We start from the raw sequence: 24,154 nt of genomic DNA on the forward strand, positions 1-24,154 counted from the left end.
TGCCGCTCAATCCAATTAAACTTACACATTTTATGTGGAAAAAGGGGAAAAAAAGTTAAATCTGTAATGTTTTCGTAGAACCACGAAGCGAGAAGTGCTTTCTTGAGAAGACCCTGAAAGACATGGGGTTTCCAGAGGCATGCCTTTCTTTGCTTTGCTGTAGAAATAGCAAACAGACGCACAACGTGGCTTTTTTCCTCTCTGACTTGTCCCTTCCGTCGGTGTTTCTCTGCCATTTTCCTAAGCTCCGAGGATTCTTTGTTCTTCTCGCCATTCTCCTTCCAAGGCAGAACAGGGGTCCCTGGGGCCTCCCCTGAGGACCAGGGAGACCTGGAACCGTCACTGAAGAAAGGTGACCCATCCTGGACATACATGTTCATGAACCACCAGGAGAGCCCCTGGAGGCAGAGGTTTGGTAGCGGGGGAGTCTAGTACTTTCCCTCCTGCCTGAGCTTCAGTGGAAGGTGTTGATGGATAGAGGGGATTATGTTCAGAAGGTTCGGGTATAACGAATTAGTTTTTAAGGAGGTTGCTTGGCAGTAAGGTACAGAAATGGTTCGTAGTAGACCGTGTTCTAAACCATTTTAAACCCAGCAGACATTTAAGTGTTGAAGCAACTGTGGTATGGATTTTCTTTTCTGTTTCTTTCCTTTTTTTTTTTTTTTTTTTTTTGGTGTATAATTGTTTACTGGCATAGGGCTTTCCTTATGAAGAACACGTAGAGAAATACTGCGATTTCAGTGTAAAATTGTTACGAACTCGAAAAGAAAACTCGGGGCAAGTAACAGCTTATGCAAGCATCAGAGCTGAACAGCCCGACTTAAGTTCATTAACAAAATTCTTTATCAAGTTAGGGGACCGCCATCCAGCTGTGTTCCTGGTCCTATCTTAAAGAATACTTGAAAAAAAAAAAATCAAGGGTTCTTTTGCTCTGTGTTAAAATAACGAACAAGCGAAGATCTTGTAAAAAAACAAAACAAAACAAGTGTCAGATGTAGATGTGTAAGTAACAAAATGGTCATTAATTGAGACTTCACTGCAAAGGCGGTTGAATGCACCTTTACTCAAGCTGTGAAGATTGGTCTGCGCTTGAGCGATGCCAGTTGCCTTCAGAAGTTTGTTTCAAAGCTAAACTGTTTTTGTTCTTTTTACCGTGTTTACGTGTTCTCACTGCCTCTGCCCCCTTGAGATGTAAAGTAACAGTTCCCTCGGCTTCGGAGTTGAGGGCTGACTGACCTGTCCACACACTTCTTCTGTTTTAGAATAATTTATAAGTGTTCCATGTGCGACACTGTGTTTACCCTGCAAACCCTGCTGTATCGCCACTTTGACCAACACATCGAAAACCAGAAGGTGTCTGTTTTCAAGTGTCCCGACTGTTCCCTTTTATATGCACAGAAGCAACTCATGATGGACCATATCAAGGTGTGTGCGCATCTCTCGTGTCCGTTAAGTGCATTACAGACCCACATTCATTGATCACGAGTCAAGGCTGAGCTGTAGATGCCGAGGAAGCTGCATGCTGTTGAGGGAAGGGAAGGGTACTGATGTTGGTACTGAGCAGTTTACAGAATGCGGCCGTCAGACGTTCGCTTGACTGACACCGCTTATTCCTGAGTCCTGATCTGGGTCACCATGAAAGATCAACTCAGAGTAACAGATGAATGCCCTGGGATTCTAAAAGAAAAATAAAGTATTAGGGTTCTTTTTTTTTGTCCTACATGTGAAAACGATGACGATGCAGTTTACTTTTCTTTGAGAAGTCCGTCTTGTACAGGCTTTAGAAATAGACAAGGACTCTGGCGAATTGTGTTAATTTGTTACAGATACCGGTGTATTTAGGAAAACGAGGGTCTTCCCTTGAGATTATTTAAGCAGTTAAATTTGCATGATAATGGATGCCCCTGGATCTTTTCATCTTTTTTTTTTTTCTCTCTATCAAGGTTGCATGTAAATTGATAGTGAAATGTGCTGGGTACAGCACAGTGTCTGGTCCCTGGTGAGTGTTCAGTTAATGAAATAAATGTCCAGTTTGGATAACCCACCCCCAACACCCAAAAGGGGCGCCTAAATCTCTTCACAGCCTTTTAAGCTCATGATGGACAGAGCTTGAGTCCTAGTCTCTTAACTGCCCACTGTGATGGGGTAAGCAGTTTTATTCCCATGTGATTAGGAGATAATATCCAGCAGCCCTCAGAGCTTAAAGGGACTTGACTCTTTAAAAAGAGAAAATAACAGGCCCAGCATCATTAACTCCATCTCTCTTTCTCTTAGTTCTTCTCTTTTTTAATATATTATACGAGAAAGGTCAGTTTCAAGAGCAGATGAAGGTCTCTGAATTAGTCTAGTCTCATCGTAGTTAAATGAATGGACTGTTAATCCTTGAAATTTCCCGTGTTGAGCCTATGTGCGCTCACATAGTGTAACTGCCTACTGCAAAGAACCTAACGTCTCAGAGGGTCTGCTGGTTGGCAGCCGGGAGAAGGGGGTGGCACTGGGGCATTACTAGGGTGAATCAATGCATGGGAGATAGGTTTCCTGATCATCACTTGAAGTGCAGTAAAATCCTCTTCAGTTACTTCAAAGGTTTTCACTAAAATTACAAAACCGTCTTGACAACAAATATTTATTTAGTGAATGACCAGGAAAAAAAAAAAACCCACAACATCTGGAAAGTGGGGTCATCGACTTTGCGGTTAGGGTCTTCCTTGTGTTAATAGTGAATTTGGAGGCATACAAGGTTCCAAGAAATAGAGACTGAAGAGGAGTGGCAAATCCCATGGCCACAAGGACGAAAGAATTGTTTTTATTCACCTGAACCTTTATAAGACTACATGATACGAAAACAGTGGGAATACTCACTTATGTTCTCATTTCAAGTATGTTCCATACATTTAAAATACCCTGCCTTTCTTTATGTGTTTGGGGATGGGTGAGAATAAAGATAAAGGTTTAGGGGCCCCCTATTTTTGTGTTTTATTTTTAAGATCTACACCAGTTCTTGTGACTTTATTTATATCACTAGCTGTGCTGTTCAGTTTTTCACAAGGAAAGAATTCAGAGAAAGGAGAGGAACAGTGTTTCCCCACATACATGTTCATGTAAAGGTAGATCTTTATTTGCCTAATTTAATCCAACTCGTATCATTTCTTTTTTTTTTTTTTTTTTTGGTAATCTTTATTTTTGAGAGAGAGAGAGACAGAGAGACAGAGTGCCAGCAAGGGAGAAACAGAGGTGGCAGGGGAGGGAAGGAGACACAGAACTTGAAGCAGGCTCCAGGCTCCAAGCTGTCAGCACAGAGCCCGATGTGGGGCTTGAACTCATGAACCGCAAGATCATGACCTGAGCCAGAGTTGGACGCCCAATCGACTGAGCCACCCAGGCACCCCCAATTTGTATCATTTCTTCTGCCAAAGCATAGATTTATTCACTGCATAGAATCCCATGCGTAGACTTGTTGGCATTTACATTTAAAGCAAATTCTAAGTTACAATCATTCAAGTTATTTGTGGTTACAGGACCTAAGGAAAGGTCAGTTCTAAGAATTAAGTTGTATTTCTTTTATTAAAAAAAGATACTTGTTTTTACCAAACAATGTTATTTTTACTTGTGATGTGAAAATGAAATGAGTGAATTAGAAATTTCCATTTTAGCACACATTTCATTGCACAGCCGAACTTTTGGCTGCTTTTCTGTAATTCCTGTAGCCCTGCAAGGTCAGCTTACAGAAGAATGTTTTGTTTTGTTTTATTTTATTTTATTTTATTTTATTTTATTTTATTTTATTTTATTTTATTTTATTTTATTTTTTTTCAGAAGAATATTTTAATACTCAACTTTCATTTGTCAAAAATGTATTTGCCTAGAAACGTATGAAAAATTTGCTAGAAAATTTTGAGGTTTGCTTTCTTTGGGGTTTAAATGGTTAAAAATGAAAAACCTGGCTTCTGTTTTGAAAAAGGCCAGTGCACAGCCTTTTGGCCACCAAGAGATCACGTCTCGCCCCAGATTTTCTCTTGCCAAAGGACATCAGACATTCCTCCCAGGCCCTTTTGAGAGACCAGTTTAAGTGTCCTCTGGGTAGACCGGTGTGGCCCCTGCTCATGACATGATGACAGACCCTCTTTTTCCTTCTGGGGTAAGACAGTACTGACGAAGGTTGGTGAATTCTTGGCACTGCTTAGAGGCAGGCTTTCCTGAGAAATTATGATGGAGAGCATGCTGAGGCAACACCTTCTTGAACACTGAAGAAAGACTGTGCAGCCGAGATCTATTCAGTGTGAGTCTGTGGGACGTAGGAGACCCCGGGCTCATTCGGAAACGTGTGTCATGTTGTGTCCTTCTGTAGGTTCTACAGGTTCAGGACTCTGAGGCTAGTAGCTACAAGCCTGAATGCTGGCTACGTGAGAAGGCCCTGTTCAAAAGATAAATCCTACCTACATCATTGAGGCACGGACTGATTTCCCTCCTTTTTTGGGGGGGGGGGCAGGGAGGGTTTGGTGAGGGGGAACTCTGCTTCTAGAACACAAAACAAAAACCAAAGCAAGCTGATCTTTAGACCCAGATGGCACTAATTTTACCCCATTAGAAATTGGAATCCTGCGAGTGTAAGTTCAGATAGCTGTCGTGGCTGTTACGTGAACGATAATAAACACTCTAAGCAATTGTAAGAGGCTTTTTGAGTATCGGCATCTGCTGTAGACAGTCCACAAGCCTGGGTGGTATCGGGAAGAAGAGAGAGACCGGAGTAGGCTGTAGGGAGATTGAAATGACCCCCGAAACTCCCCAACAAAAACCCAAACTCTCCCAAGTGTTCCAAGAATGCAGAAGGTACGAAAGGGAGGGAGAAGGCTTTGTTCTGGTCTCAGGGTCTTGTTAAAGGTGATTGGCTGGGGGTCTTGAATACCTGCCCCGTTTCTGGATAGATGTGAAAGTAAGATGTTCTTCCCCAGATAGAGTGTGTTGCACAGGACTCACGGGTTCCCTGGGGGAGGATAGGCAGCCAGGAATAATTTGGACTCAATACAGAAGGCTTTTTTTTTTTTTTTTAAGAATTTAAAAATGGCACAGGCTTTCAGAAGTTATTTGAAACTAAAAATGCATCGCTTAGAGCAGCCATAAAAGTTAATTCCCCTTTGTCTCTTTTCAAGTGTGTATTTCACTTCGGTTTTCTTCTTCCTGTATTAAGAAATGTTTCTGAATGAATATAACATCATATTGGAATATCTATAATGTGTTAAGATAGTCCACACGTGCTTTCTCTCAGTGGTAACGATTTGTGATAGATATTTCTTTTCTTTTTGTAACATAGTCTATGCATGGAACATTGAAAAGTATTGAAGGGCCTCCAAACTTGGGTATAAACTTGCCTTTGAGCATTAAGCCTGCAACTCAAAATTCAGCAAATCAAAACAAAGAGGATACCAGAGCCACGAACGGGAAAGAGAAATTGGAAAAGAAGTCTCCATCACCTGTGAAAAAATCCATGGAACCCAAGAAGGTGGCCAGTCCCGGGTGGACGTGTTGGGAGTGTGGCCGCTTGTTCACGCAGAGAGATGTTTACATTTCCCACGTGAGAAAGGAGCACGGGAAGGTAAGAGCGGAGGTCGCCCCGTTAGTGCGAGGAAGGGCACGGGCTTGGCAGACCCCCATCACCTGGGAGCTCGGCTCTGCCAGGAATTAACGAACCAGGAAGAAAGGAGGAGAGAAAGAAAGCGATGTTTTGAAAACTGTTAGGAGTTCTTTGTTTTGTTTTGTTTTTTAATGTTTATTTTTTGAGAGAGAGAGAGCAAGCCAAGGAGGGGCGGGGGGGTGGGGTGCGGAGAGAAATCCCAAGCAGGCTCCGTGCTTTTAACGCAGAGCCCGATGTGGGGCTGGAACTCATGAACCATGAGATCGTGAACGGGAGCCGAAACCAAGAGTCGGTTAATCAACGGGAGTGACCCAGATGCCCCCGTTAGGAGTGTTTGTATGACGTAATGTGATTCTTTCCAGAGTTTGGTAGTGAGAAAGAGGTACCTCATCCTTCCTTAAATTCTACAGGAGAGGCTTTATACCTCAAAATCAATGAAAAATCTGAGTTGCAATATTTATTTATTTTTTTAAACGTTTATTTATTTTTGAGACAGAGAGAGACAGAGCATGAACGGGGGAGGGTCAGAGAGAGGGAGACACAGGGTCTGAAGCAGGCTCCAGGCTCCGAGCTGTCAGCACAGAGCCCGACGCAGGGCTCGAACTCACGGACCACGAGATCATGACCTGAGCCGAAGTCGGTCGCTTAACCGACTGAGCCACCCAGGCGCCCCTGAGTTGCAATATTTATATTCTGTTTAAAATAGTAAGTACACGTCTCCAACTACTAAGCATTTTTTAAATGCCCGTTGTTAGACCTAATAAATCTAGCAAGATTATTTTGTAATGTTTTTCTGGTGGTTTCTAAGTTGGATTGTTCTAGAAGGAGTGTGCATTGCACTTGGTTTTTGTGTAACTTAAATCTCTTACTCTGTAGTAGTTCTCCCTCAATTTTATTTTTTTAATGTGCTATTGATTTGTTTAAAAAATTGGACTATACATCCTTTATATGTCACGCCCATTTCTGGATTTGGGTAATTGCTTCCTTTTGACGTTGCTTAATTTTCTTCTCTTTATCCCATAATTCTTAGAAATTTGATTAGACCCCGGTTGAATTCTTAGATAAGAATAGGTGCTGTATTCTTTTTGTATCGAATCCCAAGGCACCTAATGGGGGCTGGTTTCTCTTCGTGACACTATGATCCACCATTGGGTTCAGATACAGTATACTTTTAAAAAAACCATCTCCATTGCTTTAACTTAAGGCAATGAAACCAAATAGTTCTCCTTGGGGAGCCTATGTAAAAAGTACATAGGAGTTGGTTGGTAATTAGTATATACTAGATCCTTGAAAAGTTTGTTAAATTAAGTGTTTTGACAATGACTTTATCGTCTCATTTATACTGTTTTTTTTTTTCATCTATACTGTTTTATTTGATCAGCGCATGTGGTTGACATGTTTTATCTCACTGCCGTCTCCAAATGGTACGAACTTGTCTCTGAGCATTGATCACACTGCAAAAAGATGTTTTTATTTGGTCTGACTACACTTAATTTGGTGTCTCTTCGTGGGAAAAGTACCTACAGAATATATATGGCTTTAGTAACACGTTGCTTATATAATCATCTCAACTTGAGGGTCATAACAATATTCATTGCAAATACTGAGTAGTTCTTAAGGGGCAGTACTTGGTTAATCTACTGTATAAACACACTACCTGTAGTTACCTTTCCACGCCCGTTGTGGTGATTCTAGGAAACGTCTTTTTTTCTTGGCATCCAAACCGGACTTTACAAATGCCAAAACAGGAGCAGACCTCGATCTAAGGAGCCCAGAGCTTTCATTTCTTACACATCTGAGATTTTTGTAACCATCTTGGAACATTTCCAAATTCCTTCTTCTTTTTTCTTTTCTCTTTTTTTTAAACTACCTTTATTTTGCACATCCGACAGTCACTGGGTCTAGAATAAAAGATGAGGAGACAGCTCCGCGAAAGATGTGGTGGGATGATGAAATTTAACACTAACTCGAGCTGTTTGCCCTAGGACAGTAGCATAAGACACCGCCCTGAGCTGGCTGTGCGTGCCGATGTGCCGGGCACGGCGTGGGTACCTTCCGTTAGAGGCAGCCATTCGTCCCGAGGAAGCGTTGGGCTTAGTAGGTTTTAGGATTAGCTTTGAGGAAGTTGAGAGCCTGCCTCTTGGAATGCGGCACTTGAGATCAGATCCCATTTTCAGTGCCGCTCACATGCCTGGAGAGACCTGCGAGGAGGTGGGGAAGGGAAAGGAACGACATGTCTTCACAAACCGGTGAAATGTACAGAGTGCGGACCGTGTGTCAGCAATCTGTGCATGCCTTCTGCCGTTCTGAACCAGACCAGATCCCTGCACCTCCCGACAGCCCGCCTACAGGCTTCTCGTCTCTGTTCCCGTTCTTCTTGCCTCCTGTCCGAACCCTTGCGTCACCTCTCTCCATTTAAACTGCAAGCCTCCGATCCCCTGCCCTCTGTCTTTTCTGTCTCTTCCCTTCTGATGGTCACGCAGGCTCCTTTCTGGCTGCCCTTTTCCACTCCTGGTTCCTCCTCCTCGGCCACCTTGGATTGTTCAGCTCCACTTTATCACAAAACCCACCTCCTTAACTGTCGAGGCAGTTCGACATTTGTCAGTCTTTTCCTCAATTGGCAGGCCCCCTCCCCCCCGTAATTCACACAATTGGCAGGGCTTTTTATTTATTTTTGGGACAGAGAGAGACAGAGCATGAACAGGGGAGGGGCAGAGAGAGAGGGAGACACAGAATCGGAAACAGGCTCCAGGCTCCGAGCCATCAGCCCAGAGCCTGACGCGGGGCTGGAACTCACGGACCGCGAGATCGTGACCTGGCTGAAGTCGGACGCTTAACCGACTGCGCCACCCAGGCGCCCCTGGCAGGGCTTTTTAAAAGCATTTTCTACCCTAAGTGTTGAACACTGCTCTCCCTCCTGGGTTTTCTCCCGGTTGCTAGAACACCCATCGGGTTTCTGTCCTGGAAACATTCCACTGTCTCTGGGAGATTTCAGTTAGTCTCGCGGCTTCACTTCTCATATATGTGTATGTGTACATAGCTTCCAAATCTCCATCTCCAGCCGTGGTTCCTTGCTGCATTCCAGTCCCCAGATCCAGCCGCTTATTGAATGTTTCAGCCTCTTGGATAATTCCCAGCGACTCTTAGCCTGTCCAGCTTGGAACCCAAGCTGCTTCCAACACCACCCCCCCCCCCCCCGCCCCCAGCCTTTATCACCAGAAGCTTGTTGTCTGACCTGACTTGGTGGTTCCTTCCTTCTCCCCGGCCGCCTCCCTCATCCATCCATGCGTTTCATCCCTTCCGGTCTACCCGTTTATCTTTGTTGAGGCCACCCTCATTGTTGCCTGATGATTATTCTCACTGTAGCCAGAGAGGGCTTTCCGATCGTGCAGTGTCGCGTCCCCACTGCCCTCAGTCGTCCGGCGGCTCCCTCGTGTCCTCTGATGCCCCTTCCTCCGGCTGCGTCTCACATGGGGCACGTTAGACAAGCGTGGCTGCCCCCCTGCCTTTAAACACTGTCTGCCCCTTCGTCTCTGGGGCTTTTTGGTGGTGATCTTAATTGAAGGAGTGCACCCTTCTAGCGGCAAACTTCTCTTAGTCCTTCGGGTCTCAGCTTCAGACCTCACCCCATCTGGAAAGCCTTCCTTGCTCCCTTCTTCCTGCAGGTTTCCGTGGCAGCCTGAGTTTCCCTTACCGTATCTCTTACCACTCTGCGAAGGCTGCCTCTTACGTCTGCTCACAGTAGATGCTTTATGCTTCTTCCTCTCTTCAGTTCCCGTCCAAAAAGCCTTTGGGGCTTCTGTTCCTAGCTCATAGGCCGCCAATAAATATTTCTCGAATAAATGGATCAAGTACGGGTAACTGGCTTGAAGGACACCTAACCTCTTAAGACTTAACTTCCCCTTCTTTAAAATGGGAGTATTGCACACTTTAGTGACCTCAGAGGGTCCTGTTTTATAGCTATCTAGTGAGAACTGCACGTGAGGCGAAAAGCAGCCTCCAATCCTTCTGGACTTAAGGTGAGATATAAACATGAAGTTATAAGGGATTTGACAATTGTGTCTGGCCAACTGTCCTAGGAGAGCATACTGTTTTACTTCAATCAGGCGAGAAGTTATTGGAAAGATCTGATTTTACTGGATTCCCCAGTGAAATATCACGTTATGACACCAGGTACATGTTCTGAACCAGTGAACCGTGAAGGAATACTTGACGTTAATACTGTAATCATGCCTTTAAAAATAAATATATGCGTGGATAGAGTCCTTTTGAGAATAACATAAACACATTCTGCCAACCACAATACAGCAATTTGCTGGAATTTTATTGCTATTAGTACGATGATTATTTTGGAGAGAAGATTTTGAGTTAGGAGTAAGCCCGTGTGGCAGAGATTAAAAATTTATGTCAAGATAATTCACGGCTTCCTCTTTTAAGATGGCCTTTTTTGGTTTCAATAATTGTTTCCTTTTTTTTTTTTCTCCTCAATTCCCATCCAAAAAATTTTTACTAAAAAATATTTTGTACGGAGTTCCATGCCAAAACAAAGAAATTCAGTAGCTTTGTCTTCAAGATTCAAAAACATGTTTCCAGCTGTACTGCTTAGTTAGTAGCTAGTTTATTTCTTTAATGCATATATATATATATATATTTTTTTTTTTTTTTTTTTACTAATATTAACCCAGTATCCATGTTTTGTGCTTTTTTAAATGTATTTTTTAGTAAGTTGTTATAATCTGATATGAAGTCAAATAATTAAAAAAAAAACTTGGGGCAGAGAGTCCATTAAAAACTTAGATGTAAGAATTTAAAAACAATTTGCCAGATCTTTATTTTAGTTATTTAAAAACGAATAGTTAAAGCAGCCACATTTGGAAACGACTGTTAACAGAAATTCCATACAGAGGGACCGGTATAAAATTAATTACTTTCTAAAGTGGATGTTAGTGTCTTGCTATGGGCAGGTTTTAGCTGTCCTTTTAAATCATAAGCTCTTTGAGGACAAGTTCTAAATCGGTTTATTATTGTAGATTCTGTGGTTTGTGATGCTGTGCCTTGCGTGTTGTCTTTGGAGTTACCGATTAGAGAAGTTCTCAGATCATCGCCTGCCCATTTGGAAAGGGCTTTTGTGTTAGTCAAGTCTAGGCTTGAGCTTTAAATAGTTTTTGACCACAGAAATCCCTTCATCTTTCCTATGTCCGTACTCTCAAATACAAAAACAGGAGAATGAGACGTATTATTAACCTGATGATCTCATCTCAGCGTTGAGCCCTTTCCCAGATAAATGTACAAATACACAGAATTTTATGTACAACTTTAGAGGCTCAGCTACTTACATTCTTTCTTGGTCACTTTTAGGGGGCTTCTAGGAACCTCAAATTAGGATCCCCTCAATGAGGTAACAGCCAGCAACATTCTCACAGATCATGCATTCTGCACTTATGTAACCTGACAGTAAATAAAAAAGTAAAAGGTGTCTGTACGTGTTCAAATCTTGAAAACTACCAAGTGATCTGTGATAATCATAGCCATTTTCTCATTTCCTGCCAGGTACCCCTGTATGTTGAGGAATCATTATGGAACTTTTAAAATAGAGCATAAACAGAGGAGCATTTACTGAATGATGGAATTCGGATGCCATTGAAATTTACCTTCCAAGACTCTTTGAGATTCTTTGAAGGTGTAGATGTGGTCCAGTTTCAGTTCTGTGTCTAGAATTGGGAGGAGGAGCTAAGTTACTGTCATTCTTTAATTTTTGTTCAAATTATTTTAGATTTGGCCATTGGGAGCTCCCATAAGTTGGTTCTTGTGTCGTTTCTACACACCCCCCGTTTTTGAGGCTTCCTTACTTTTTTTTTTTTTTAATTTTTTTAACGTTTATTTATTTTTGAGACAGAGCATGAACAGGGGACGGGCAGAGAGAGAGGGAGACACAGAATTGGAAGCAGGCTCCAGGCTCTGAGCCATCAGCCTACAGCCCGACGCGGGGCTCGAACTCACGGACCGCGAGATCGTGACCTGGCTGAAGTCGGACGCTTAACCGACTGAGCCACCCAGGCGCCCCTGAGGCTTCCTTACTTTCTTCCGTCCATGTATTTGTGAACCATCTTGTGATTTCCCCACTCCAGCCCTGCAGCCAACCATTTATTTCTCCAAGGAGACTGGTTTCTTTTATTGAGAATGAGAAGCATAGATTTTCAAGAGACTGCCTATATGTATTTGATCACTTAGCGTGGGAAACTATAATTGGGAAAAAACGGTATAGGTGGAAAAAAGCAGGAACCTTCAGAGTGACTTCTCACTTACTGAGTGTGAGCTAATAATGTATTTGGCAGTTCATGGATTCTTATCAGATGCTCTTGGAATTACGGCAAGCCACAGCTTGTAAAATATATCCAGTTGTTGGAGGGAATATTTAAGACATTTTCTAGAACATGAAGGAAAAGGGCAGTACAGACCAGCCCATTGTTTTCTGGAAGATTCTGTTTACAGTTGACCAAGAGAAGGCAAAAATACTTCGTTCCTATTTCGCTTCTTTAGGGAAAATGGAACTAGTGTCATTGAGGGAGAAGTGGGTGCCCGGGAGAGAGAGCAAGGCCCTCGCCAGTGTAAATGAATGCTCTTTTCCCCCTTTACATGGAGCTGAAGGAACTTGCAGGCGGTAATATAGATACATACATTTTAATCATGGAAAATGGGGTGTGCTTGTGTAAAAGGAGAACGTTGGGCTGATATCTGAAAAATTGCAGGCAGATAAGTTCATTCTGCCTTACCGAACCCCAGCATTTCAGAGACCACATTGTCGAGTAGCTGGGTTCGGAGCACCAGGAAAAAGAATTTGACAAAGACTAAGGACAGGTGATTCCAGGTAAATCTTATTTCCTTTTGTTCCCAGGGTACTTGGTGGTAGGTAAACGAATGCCGGAGAGAGGCTAACTGGGTCTCAGTGCAGCTTTTGCGAGTCTCTCGCTTACTACTGTTTTGTGTAAAATAGCACAAAAGGGCCTGGATGAACTATTGAATTTATAGCTGACTCTAGGCTCACTGCTGTGTTGGGAGAAAGCTCCATTTTTGGATCAGATTTTACCCGGCATTCCGATCAGTGACTCTGACTGTAGGGCAAGAATCTGGGAGGGATTTTGCCAGGTAAATCTTTTTTTTTTTTTTTTTTTTTTAAGTTTTATTTATTTATAGATAAATAAGTAAAAAGAGAGGCAACGCACATGGGGGAAGGGCAGAGAGACAGAGACTCCCAAGCAGGCTCTGCACAGCTAGCACAGAGCCCGACGTGGGGCTTGAACCCACGAAGCCACGGGAATATGACCTGAGCTGAAGAGGTCAGACCAAGAGTCAGACGCTTAACCGACTGAGTCACCCAGGAGCCCCACAAGGTGCATCTTAACAAGTAAATGTTTATTTAGGTTTAAACAATCCAAATACTATGTGGCACAGGAGGGAGGGTTTAACTGCCATAGATGAGCAGTCATTCTGGCTTTGACGGTCTTAGTACAGTCCACCCCTCTTTGCAGCTGCAGAGATAAAGCATTCATCTCAAGGCAGCGAATGCCCTTTGATTTGGCACCAGATTCTAGTTAGTCGTTCTCAACACTTGAGTGTGCCTCACAATCACCTGGAGGGCTTGGTCAAAGGCTGATTGCTGGGCTGCACCCCCAGCAAGTTTCTGACTCAGTAGGTTTGGGATGGAACCCGATAATTTGTATTTCTTACAAGTCTGCCCTTTGAGAACCCCTGGTTTACCCCGTGTGGCAGTAAAATCCCGTAAAGCCCATTGGTTTATACAATAGGAATGTATTTTTGGCACACGCAGAGCTTGCTGTGGGTTCAGGCGCTTCCGTGGGGCAGCTGTCCTTCCACCGATGACTCCGTGATCGAGGGAGTTTCTTTCAGCATAGGTGTCACTGCAAGGGGTTGAGGGGGAAGGCTGGAGTATCTCATCTGGTCTTTACACACCCTTATTCTGGGTGTGACGCACATCACATCATTGGCCACGATGAGTCGCGTGACCAGACCCAGTTGTAGCAGACTGAGGAGTGTGTTCTCCTGTGTGCCCTGGAGGGGAGGGAATGACCCAGTGATGTTCATCACACCTGTACAGTGTCTGATGAACGAGGTGGTGTCCTGGGGTGTGTTCATCGCACCCACTTAACGTGGGTATTGACCTTGGTTCACCGAATGGAAGTCAAATCAAAAATGCAGAGAAGGAACTAGGAGATTTGGCACTCTGATTTCGAAGATGAATGACAAGTGGGCAACTAATTTCGACGTGTGAAACTTACTAGCTGTTCCATAAGGGACAGGAAATGAAGAAAAATAAAACGTGTTTAAGAAAGATTAATGTTATTTGCAAAATGTGACTCAAATAAAAATATATTATTCCAAATTTTGTTTTTGGCCAGAAGAGATTTTTATTTTATTTTATTTTTTTCAGATTCTTGGGAAGATTTGCTTTTAGGTGTGAAATGTTTCTATCTGGTCGATGTCTGTTGCGGCCATTTTGGAAGGCATTTTCTGTAAACTCACTGGAGGTGTTTCTTCAGACAGGGTTGAAGGCTGCAAATACTTTATTGGTATATGCCTAGTTATATAGTCTAAAGAAAAACCTGGCCTTCTCTATTAACTTCTTTTTTCTCTTTTTTATTTTTATTTATTTTGAGAGCGAGCGAGCGCGCGCAAGTGGATGACGGGCAGAGAGAGGGGGCGACAGAATCCCAAGCAGGCTCTGCACCGTGAGCACAGAGCCGATGTGAGGCTTGAACTCACGAACCTGTGAGATCATGACCTGAGCCAAAATCAAGAGCCCGAGGCTTCACCGACTGAACCCCCCAGGCGCCCCTGTGTTAATTTCTTGTATTGTCACGGTGTGCATGTTTTCTGATTACACTGTGTGACGGGGCATGTTGTTATACATTCCGTTGGATATTAAGTGTAAAACCCCAAATCGAGGGGTGTACAATAAAATTAGTAGCACACAGTAGGAGGCAGATGTGTAAATGTCTTAAGTCCCAGTAACTAGACCACTGGGCTTGCCTCTGAAAGTCTGTTAGGATTTAGAGCTCCCCCAGAGCCGGAGCTGCTGGGGGTCCTGGCGGGGCGTCCCTGACAGGACCAGTTGCCCTGTGATCAGAGCCCAGAAGACGAGACCCACCAGCAGATGCCGGAGCTTTAGGGCAGATGCCCACGCAGCCGCTGCGGTGATCTCGGGGGGAGTACGAGTCTGTCTGTCCTGGGTGGGCCTCCCTGTGTGTGGAAGGCGGAGTCCGCGAAGCCCTTGGCCACCTCGCCTCGGCCTGCTCCATACCCACCCCCTCGTGTGGTTCCGGCCACACACCGTTTCCTTCCTCGCCTCTGCCCCCTGGTTCTCGCTGCCGGGAAACCTCTCCTTGCCTCATTGCCTGGTTAGCTCCTGTTCAGATGCAGCAGAAGTGGCCTGCGCCCGCCGTCCCTCCTTCCCCTGTGTTCCAGGCACCTGGGACCGCCGCGGGCATAACACCTTCGGGGGATTCCTCTGTTTTTTCCGCCTTCAACACACGGCAGTGTCCTCAAGGGCGGGGAATATCCCGGCGGAAGTAGGAGCCCGGTCGGTATCGCTCGGTATCGCGGAGAGACCGAAAGTGCGCCGCAGCCTCCCGTGGCGTGCCGGTCGTTTCGGCCTTCAGCATGGTCAGTTACCCTCACTCCTTTTGACGACCAGAGATTGCACCTTTCGTTTTAGGGTGCCGCCTGGCGGATGGAAGCCTCTGGCCGGAATGACCGGCCCGAAGGGAATGGGTGGGTGTGGGCTCACTAAATAGGTGTTGGAAAATCACTTAAAGCACGGGCGCTGCAGGTACCAAACTGCGTCTTTGCACCTCAAGTGCCGCCCGTGCGGTGCTCTTCTAAAAGTCCCAGCAAGGCGTGCGAACGGCGACCGGTCAAAGCTGGGTGCTGGCCGGCACCACGGTGACTCAGATGTTTACGGACACTCGGCCGTTTGTGGTGCGTTGCCCGCCAGGGCTGCTGTTATTTTGGAGTCCGAAGAAGACACTTCCTCCTCGGGCTTTTCCTGTTTATCTCTCGAGGCGCGGGAGGTACAGGCTCCCTTGGTGTTGGGCTGGTGCTGTTACCAGACGGGAGACGTAATGAGGCTTGGGCCTGTCTTCCCTGGGCGAATGTTACCAGGCCTCGCTGGCTTAAGAACGTTCTGAGGAACATCGCCTGCAGCCAGGGACTTAACTTCCCTTGTCTGCCACAGAGGAGCAGTTTTCATTCTGTCTGCTTCTACTGCCCCAAACTGATGTGCCCCCCAAACCCCTCTTCCTGTTATCTGTCAAAGCTCAGTCCCTTCTTGGGGAAGGAGAGTCGCTTCTTTCATGACTTGAGGTGCCCAGATCTGCCCTGGGGTTAGGTCTCTTTATCGGATCAGTGCTGACCATGGCCGTTAGGCTCTAGAATATTGGTACAGTATTGTGGTTCCGCTAAATTATGTGGGGAGACTTTTACGTACCTGTCCAGAAAGGCAACATCTTTTTGTAATTTTCTTCAGGAAAATGCATCCCTAAATCCAACTGGCAGACCAGGTCTTTGGATTTTTTTTTTTAAAGGATTAAGCATATGATTCTGTCCATAAGCCGATACCACCTCGGATCCTGGAGCCACCAGGAAATAATTTCACGTGCCATCAGTGGGGGTGGCAGGGGAAACAAAAAGCCGTTCCAGCCATAATTGACTTGATGAGGAACCGTACAGTAGCCCTGGAAGGTAACTGAGAGCTCACGAATTCCCACTCATTTCAGTTTGTAGGCAAAACTTCAGACCCGAAAGGATCGCGGGACATTTTTCGGACTTTAACCCTTGTGCCAAGGGGCTGGGATCTAGGAGTCCGGCCCTGCACCTCGAGGTCAGGGTGTGGGGTTTCCAGGTTAGAAGTGAGAACCGGCTTTTGTTTGGCAGGAGCGCCGGAGCTCAGGGCAGGACTGGAGCGAAGGGGAAGAGACTGTCTAATTCTTCCATTCACGAATTCAGCAAATCCACGTTACTGCCCAGTGTGCGTGGCCCACACTACTGCAAATAAGTACTGGGGAGGGCCGTCAGGGAAGAGAGAGGGAGCCCAGGGTCCTTTTACCTTCATAGCCACTCAGAGCCTAGCAGTTGCAAAGCTGGGACCGGCAGCACTGGGACACACAGAAGAGATTTCCAGCAGCTGCCTGATGGTCTGTCCTCCCCCCGTGGCTCAGGGCGGCCTCCTGGGGCTCTGTGGTGTCTCACGTTCTCACACCTTGAGGCTTCTCAGCGGATTGTCCCTACCGGTGGGGCCTCATCAATACAGTTTAATCAGACATCTGGGAAGATCAATATATGATCTTCCAGGGAGATCCAGGGAGAAAATAACCTGTCATCAGGCAGTTTTAATGGTAGCTTTGTGGATCTCTGTGCTCACTTGCTTACTGTTTCAACTTGTTTCCAGATTTCTGACGGATCATCTGATAAAAAACAGCGGTTATCTTGAAAAGGAATGCCTGGTTCCTTTTGCCTTTTGATTTGTGGAAATAAGTAATCCTAGAAGGATTTTACAGAAGTCTTCAGACAGTATAATTTACATTCTTTATGCTGTAGTAATATCCGTAGTGTCATAACATAGTGATTGTGGGGGGGAAAAGATTTTTCACAGTGACCTTTCATCTATTTAGATTGCTCTAAGAAAAATGTTTATGTATTTTGAGTGCGAAGGAGAGGCAGAGAGAGAAAGAGAAAGAATCCCGAACAGGCTCCACGCTGTCAGCGAGAGCCTGACGCGGGGCTCGATCTCATAAACTGTGAGGTCATGACCTGAACCCGAAATCAAGAGTCGGATGCTTAACCGTCTGGGCCACCCAGGCGCCCCTAGATGGCTCTTTAATTAAAAAGGACAAAAAGGCTGTACTAAAAATTACATTCTACATATTCTTTCCCGTGATCCCCCCTAGAGGACTGGATTCTCTGAGAAGAGAAATAACAGAGGGATAATGTGTCACCCATCCATAAGCATGCATTTTAGGACCCGAAGAGGCTTAGAAGATGGGACAAAAGACCCTTTTAAGTAGAAGAAGGGGAGCGAAGCCGGACCAGACCCCAGAGAAACTGGCCGCAAAGATTTTTTTTTTCATACTCGGGTCTTTGATCCCCGAACGTCTTCGGGGGTCGGTGAAATGTGGCAGTGAACAGCTGACAGCACCTGTCAGTGCTGTTTTTCTCAGTGCGACAGAGAGTAAGGATTTCTTGCGTGAGGACCTTTAAGGACGTGGCTGTAGGAGGATGGGAGCCCGAGTCCAGTGAAAGGGAAGAGGCACGGGGTCCATTTCGGGTCTGTAAGCAGAGCTCTGCGGGCTGTCGCCACCAGCCAGCGGAGGCAGATACGGACGTCCGAGGCTGACGCGTGCCCGTGGTCACCCCGCGACACCCCAGCAGTTGCCACGAGGGTGGCGGCCCTGTCGCAGGATCGGCCTTTTGTTCAGCGCTCCCTTTCCCGCTGCCCGAGCACCTGACATGGCTCCGGGCACAGAAACCGCGGTGGGGACACGTTCCTCGTCTGCTCCGGGTTTGGCCTTTCCTTCATCGGCCTCGATTACAGTTCTGTGTCTTAACTTTTTCAGTCGTACAACTGTCCTCAGCGAACCGGTTCGTCTCAGGACGAGAAAGTTAGAAGACCGGCTTTGTTTGTTGTCGTTTTAAGCAAACATGGCAACTAGCACGTACTTGTCCTTGGGAAACACTATTCATTTCAAAGCTGTAACCTCAATCATCGAGACGTGGTTCCGTGATACTGGTGGCTCTCGGGACATGTTCCCAGCATGTCCTGTGAAAAACAAACCCTTCTCCTTTCTTTGTAGTTACGGCTTGTTTTTTTTCCAGATTGATTACCTGCTGTGTTAAATAGGTTTGGTTCTCAGTTATTGACTTGCCTCTGTTTTCTTTAAGCGTGTGAGACGGGGGGCTAAATCAGGGTTGGCAAACTGGGGTTCACAGGCTGGCCACCTGTCTTTGTAAATAATTTATTGAAACACAGCCACACCCACTCGTTAATGTACCCTCGTGGCTGCTTTTGAACTCCAAAGCACAGTTCAGTAGCTGCGACAGACTTTACGGCCTGCGAAGCTTAAAATATTTACTGTCTGGCCCTTTACAGAAAGTCTGCCAACCTCTGGTCTAAATTTGTACTCTGTGTTTAAATATTTCCCCAAAGCCACTCCATTCCAATTTGTAGAAACTTGGATGTCAGAAATTGTTTTTCTTGATATTTTCAGACATACGTAGTCTGAGTTTCCTACGCTGTGCTCATCTAACTACCCATTTATGTGTATTTTCTTCCATGTAGTGAGACCAGAGGATCTCCCTTGTGTCCTAGTTATGAAATTCTCAGTAAGGACTTATAGAATTTATGACCCACAGTATTCCACACTTCGGGGGAAGGCTACTTGCCTGTGTAAAAGACCATTTTCTAGGAGAGCGTGGGGGTGGCTTGGGTAAGCGGGTTTGCTTCTTATGACTTACCCTCTATAACTGTGGGTGATATTCATGCAAACAGAATGGGAGCGCCCAGTTTGGTGGGTACATACGATATCCGGAGCTAACATGAACAGATGAAGAAGATAAAATACATACGAAACACGATTATTTACTTTTTTTAATATAACCTCGTGAAAAGTCTTAAGACTTCTCTGAGTGAAGATTATACCTTTATTTATTTAATACATATGCTGATGATGTTACATATTTCCTCAGTGGATTTCTTTTTTTTTTTTTTTTTTAATTTTTTTTTTTTCAACGTTTTTATTTATTTTTGGGACAGAGAGAGACAGAGCATGAATGGGGGAGGGGCAGAGAGAGAGGGAGACACAGAATCGGAAACAGGCTCCAGGCTCTGAGCCATCAGCCCAGAGCCCGACGCGGGGCTCGAACCCACGGACCGCGAGATCGTGACCTGGCTGAAGTCGGACGCTTAACCGACTGCGCCACCCAGGCGCCCCATGATTTCTTTTTTTTTAAAAGCAACTGTAGGGGCACCTAGGTGGCTCAGTCAGTTAAGCGTCTGACTCTTGATCTCAGCTCGGGTCTCGATCTCATGGTCGTGAATTTGAGCCCCGCTTTGGGCTCTGCGCTGAGTGTGGAGCCTACTTTACAAAAAAAGAGAAAAAAAGGGCAACTTTATTGGGTTATAACTTATATGTAACCTTAGTACCTTTCTATTCTTTGGAACAGCTAACTTATTTTATAGGAGACCTATTCGACTCTAGTTTTTTTTTTTTTAACCTGTTCAGGTTATCAGTCTTTCCTGTTTATTTCTCATTTTCGAGTCTTTGGTTTGTCTGGGCACTTGGCACATTACAGGAGTAATGTCAATTCTGAAACTGTTTAGAACAGGTCATTCATTCATAGTTTGAGGATGTTTAACTTTTTTTTTTTTATTTTTTTTTAACTTTTTTTTATTTATTTTTGAGACAGAGAGAGACAGAGCATGAACAGGGGAGGGGCAGAGAGAGAGGGAGACACAGAATCGGAAGCAGGCTCCAGGCTCCGAGCCATCAGCCCAGAGCCCGATGCGGGGCTCGAACTCACGGACCGCGAGATCGTGACCTGAGCTGAAGTCGGAAGCTTAACCGACTGAGCCACCCAGGCGCCCCGAGGATGTTTAACTTTTAATCATATTTGTTCTTCTGTGTATACCACTTTTTAATTCTATAAACATTTACCAAGTTGCACAACATTTGCTATGGTCGAGAACAAATGATATAATTCTTGCCCTGGAGATGCTTCCAGTTGGGTAGAAAAAGAAAGCAAAAATATTTTAATTTTTTAATGTTTATTTTTGAGAGCATGAGCAGGGGAAGGGCAGAGAGGGAGACACAGAATCCGAAGCAGGCTCCAGGCTCTGGGCTGTCCGCACAGAGCCCAACACGGGGCTCGAACCCACAGCCCATGGGATCATGACCTGAGCTCAAGTTGGACGCTTAGCCGACGGAGCCACCCAGGCGCCCCAAATGCATAAATATTTTAAACGCTGCAGCTAGTATGGGTCGTAGAGGAATCACAAGGTGGTATGTAATTAAAACTAAGTGAAGGGTGCTTCCAGATCCGATTTCGGCGCAGTGCTTGGGTCCAGGCTCTGTGAATAGGGGAAGAGAGAGAAGGTACGGCCCAGCCTTGAAAGAGGTCGGAGGAGGACAGAGTGAAGTTAAAAATTAAAGTTGCATGTGATACGTGGAAGAGAAGAAGGAGGAGCACCTAAGGCCCAAGGAAGCAGCGATGTGAGCATCACTGTGGCTTGGGGGGAATGGCAGGGTTTGCGAATGCCAGGGAAGGCTTCACAGCAGAAATACTACCTAAGTAGGTTTTTGGAGGATGCACGGGGCGGGGGGGAATTCACCCAGTGTACGAGAAGCAAAGCAGAGTGCGGGTGTGCACAAAGCAGCGTGACCTTCTAAGTGACCTCCAGCTAGTAGTGGAGGGAGGGGGTTGGGGAGGTAGGCAAGTCCAAAGACCTTAGCCCTTGAAGGTGTCGAGAACCCCAGATGGGTTTTAGGCAGGGAAGCGACATGTGGAAGCATGTGTCTCCAGTGGTTTGCTCTGGTAGCTGTGTGGGATGTGGGCGAGGGAAGGAGAGGCTTGTGGCTGGAGAGGTCAGGAAGTCCACCAAGGGGCCGAGAGGTGAGGCGGCTGAGGGGGCCAAAGGGCTTGAATGGGCCTCCGGGAGAGGGAAGGCTATTTCTGAAGGGCAAGGGGCGTGGCGGGGAACGTGTCACTGTCTTCAGAAGATGTGAATTTGGGTGGCTTTGCAACATTTATGATGTCCTAGGAGACGTGGTCAGAATGGTGGGTTGAGGATTGGATTGTGGATGGACCGTCTTAAAAGCCAAGAAGTTTGGGTTTTGTGTTACACGTAAGGAGAGACAGGCAGTGAAAAACCCTTTGCCTCTGAACGTGCATACTCTGCCCTCTCCTGTTACAGAAGGTGACTTGTGTCCCCGGAAGGCCCATCCCTCTGTCTGTGCGCTCCATCCAGCCCCCTTTCTGGCCCCTGGAGGACGTCACAAGCACACGTGTCTGCTCCTACCTGGGTCTTCAGCTTTTCCCGGATCGTTCTCAGAATCCTAAAGCTTGCCATGGGGCCTCTTGTCCTGACAGAACAGCCTTCCTGACCCACTTGCCTACTGCCTTTTTTCCTCTGTTTCCCTTTATGGCAAACGTCCCTGAGGTCACTTTGCATCGCTGTGTTCTCCATGCCACTCCATGTTCCCACTCCACAGAAACCGCGTGGCGAGGGACCCGCACCCGGGGTCTTGGCTTTATCAGTGATGTCACTTGACCTGTCTGAAGCGGTTGTCTGCTAGGTTCTCCTGGAAATGCTTTCTTTACTAGGCCTCTTGGTTCTCCTCCTTCCTGCTTCATTGATAGCTCTTCTCGGTCTTTTCTTCTTCCAGACTAGAAATGTTGATGTGCCCTTTATTCTCAGAAACTTCTCATCCAGGCCTGGGACTTTATTTATTTATTTATTTATTTAAAAAATTTTTTTAAACATTTATTTATTTTTGAGACAGAGAGAGACAGAGCATGAACGGGGGAGGTTCAGAGAGAGAGAGGGAGACACAGAATCCGAAGCAGGCTCCGGGCTCCGAGCCATCAGTACAGAGCCCGATGTGGAGCTCAGACTCACGAACCATGAGATCATGACCTGGGCCGAAGTCGGACACTTAACCAACTGAGCCACCCAGGTGCCCCTAAGGCCTGGGACTTTAAATGCCATCTGAACCTACCAACTCGCAGAATTGTATCTTTGGCCTGGACCTCTCCTCTGAGTTGCACACTTGAATCTAACCACTTAGTTAGTATCTCTACTTAGATCTCCAAGATCTACTTAGATCTACATTATGGCTTCTCGAATGTAATGTATTCAAAATATAATTCTTGATTCCTTTCCTCAAACCTGCTTCTCTCCTACTTTCCCATTCAGAAACTGGTAAAACTGTTCTACCAAGTGCCCTGCCAACGAATTTCGAGTGATACGAACCCCTTCTTTTCTCTCCTTTGCCACCCACATTCAGCCCATCCACAGATCCACCTTTGAGATACATGCCAAATCCAGTCATTTGTCATCACCTTTACTTTCCAAACCCATGACACTTAAGTCTGTCGCCTCCACACTGGTTCTTTGCTTCTACACTTGGCAGCCAGAGTGACCTTGATCATATTATTCCTCTGCTCAAACCCATTAGTGTCTTCCCATCAGGCATCATGGATGACCCATTGGTGTCTTCTAGTCACGTGTCATGCATGACACAAAGTCCCCGTGGTGGTCCACAAGGGCTGTGGTCTTGATCTGACCTCCTCACCTGCCATTCTTCTCCTGACTTCACTCCATAGAAAACCGTAGAAAGGATATGATGGGTCAGTTCACTGTAAATGGCTCAGGAACATATGGATAGATGTCCAGCATCCCTAGGCACTGAGGAAAAATAAAGTGCGGTTATAATATTCTGCCTACCACTTTGGCAAAGTTGAATGGTGATCTGTAAGGCTTTTGGTGAGTGAGCCCTGACTGACGTCGATGGGGTCCTTTTTGAGGACAGTTTGGCAAGAAGTGTCAAAGGGCCTTGACATTTTTCACAACTTCTAAACTAGAAAGACTTTCGGAAGTTCATACCACCGAAATAATTGGTTGACTACAGACACTTAAAAAACATTTTTTTTAAATGTTTATTTTGAGACAGAGTGTGAGTGGGGAAGGGGCAGAGAAGGGGAGACACAGAATCCGAAGCAGATTCCAGGTTCGGAGCTGTGAGCACAGAGCCCGACGCAGGGCTTGAACTCATGGGCCGTGAGATCATGACCCGAGCTGAAGTTGGACGCTTAACTGACTGAGCCACCCAGGCACCCCTGACTACAGAAATTTTTTTCTGCAATTAGTGGAGATTTGAAACAACCTAAATCATTAATGAGAGATAGTTAAATACATTATGGCCCATTTATACAATAGAATACTGTGTTGTGTTAAGAAGACTGTAGAGAGATCAAAACGTGTAGCTGTATATGAAAATAAATCAAGTTGCAAATCAAGATGTATAATACAGACTCATTCTTACAAGTACACGTGAACGGGCATCCAGAAGAGAAATGGGAAGGCTATGTATAGCTTAGAAATTGACACTGGTTACTGCAGTTGGTGAGGTTAGAGGCAGTCTTTTCTCTCTTTTATTTTGTACCAAGTGTTTGTTATTTTTTAGAATCGGAAACAGTAAGAGAAGGAAAATGAAGGCTGTGGTACCGAGATGCACTGTATATACTTCACTTTGAAATGGCAGCTGCTGGGCAGGGACTCGGTCAATTTCCCCTGTCTCTTCGTCACCCGCCCCCCTGACCGTCATAAGCACGGCACCTGCCCGAAGGTGGCGCCTTATCTGCAGTCACCCAGGAAGACGTGCTCTTCCTCCTGTCTGCAAACCCCCTCCTGTCTGAATTCTCCCCGCTCATTGACTCCTGTCTTGCCTCTGT

At 45.6% G+C, this 24,154-nt stretch overlaps 1 protein-coding gene across 11 annotated transcripts in view; it reads left to right on the top strand.

The window, feature by feature from the left end:
* The window catches only part of ZNF532 (zinc finger protein 532), a 109,742-nt gene that overhangs the window by 73,104 nt on the left and 12,484 nt on the right, over positions 1-24,154 (top strand). For 10 of the 11 annotated variants that reach the window (XM_047827692.1, XM_047827684.1, XM_047827686.1 and 7 more), the window contains 2 exons: positions 1,263-1,425; positions 5,312-5,593. The exons of the other annotated variant lie outside the window; for it this stretch is intronic. In XM_047827692.1, coding sequence (XP_047683648.1) covers positions 1,263-1,425; positions 5,312-5,593 — 445 coding nt within the window. The remainder of the gene's footprint in view (positions 1-1,262; positions 1,426-5,311; positions 5,594-24,154) is intronic. 11 annotated transcript variants of the gene reach the window in all.

This window comes from Prionailurus viverrinus, chromosome D3, assembly GCF_022837055.1.
Source record: "Prionailurus viverrinus isolate Anna chromosome D3, UM_Priviv_1.0, whole genome shotgun sequence".
Classification (NCBI taxonomy): domain Eukaryota; kingdom Metazoa; phylum Chordata; class Mammalia; order Carnivora; family Felidae; genus Prionailurus; species Prionailurus viverrinus.